The 544-nt window shown below is 53.1% G+C and overlaps 1 protein-coding gene across 1 annotated transcript in view; it reads right to left on the bottom strand.

Annotated features, from left to right (window-relative positions):
* Positions 1–329: 329 nt before the first annotated feature.
* The window catches only part of LOC109532641 (SLIT-ROBO Rho GTPase-activating protein 1-like), an 18,016-nt gene continuing 17,801 nt past the window's right edge, over positions 330–544 (bottom strand). The window contains exon 11 of the mRNA XM_019897586.1: positions 330–394. Coding sequence (XP_019753145.1) covers positions 374–394 — 21 coding nt within the window. The 3' untranslated portion in view covers positions 330–373. The remainder of the gene's footprint in view (positions 395–544) is intronic.

The following is a 544-nucleotide window of genomic DNA, read 5'->3' as shown; positions in this document are numbered from 1 at the left end:
TCGGGACTCGCTTGAAAATGTTGCTCGGGCTTGCGACTTACCGTGGAGGTTGATGTAGCGGATGCAGCTCTCCACCAGCAGAGGGATGGCTTTGGTTGAGTCCTGTCAACACGTTAAATTGGCTCATGGGATCAATCGCTCAGTCACGGATTCACTTTGGAGTTGCACGCTAAGCTAACTACCTGGTGCTTGCTGTGCGAGTTCTTCCGCCCGCGACTGAAAGATGACGTTCCGCAGTCATTGAACTGGCGTCGACTCGGTCAATGTCTGAGCAGAGGCGTGAGAATCTTACCTGGTGGTGAGCAACTCGGCTTTGTAGCCTGCCAGGGAGAAACCGGCAATAAGTCTGAGGACCACGTCTGATCCTCAGCAACTACAGAGTTGTGTCCTTGATGTGGAAGAAACGCCGAAAGGACTTTGAAGGGCTTACCCTCTGCGATGGCTTTCTTGAGGACGTCATGTTTGGCTTGGAGCTTGGAGACCAGGTTGCTCCCCTCCAGGTACTCTCGGAATTTCTGGAAGAGCAAAAGACAGACAGCGCCTG

The sequence above is a fragment of the Hippocampus comes genome, unplaced genomic scaffold (genome assembly GCF_001891065.2).
Source record: "Hippocampus comes isolate QL1 unplaced genomic scaffold, H_comes_QL1_v1.1 scaffold81, whole genome shotgun sequence".
In the NCBI taxonomy this organism is placed as follows: Eukaryota; Metazoa; Chordata; class Actinopteri; order Syngnathiformes; family Syngnathidae; genus Hippocampus; species Hippocampus comes.
Note: the sequence above shows the minus strand (reverse complement) of the source record. Positions and strands in the feature narration are given on the sequence as shown.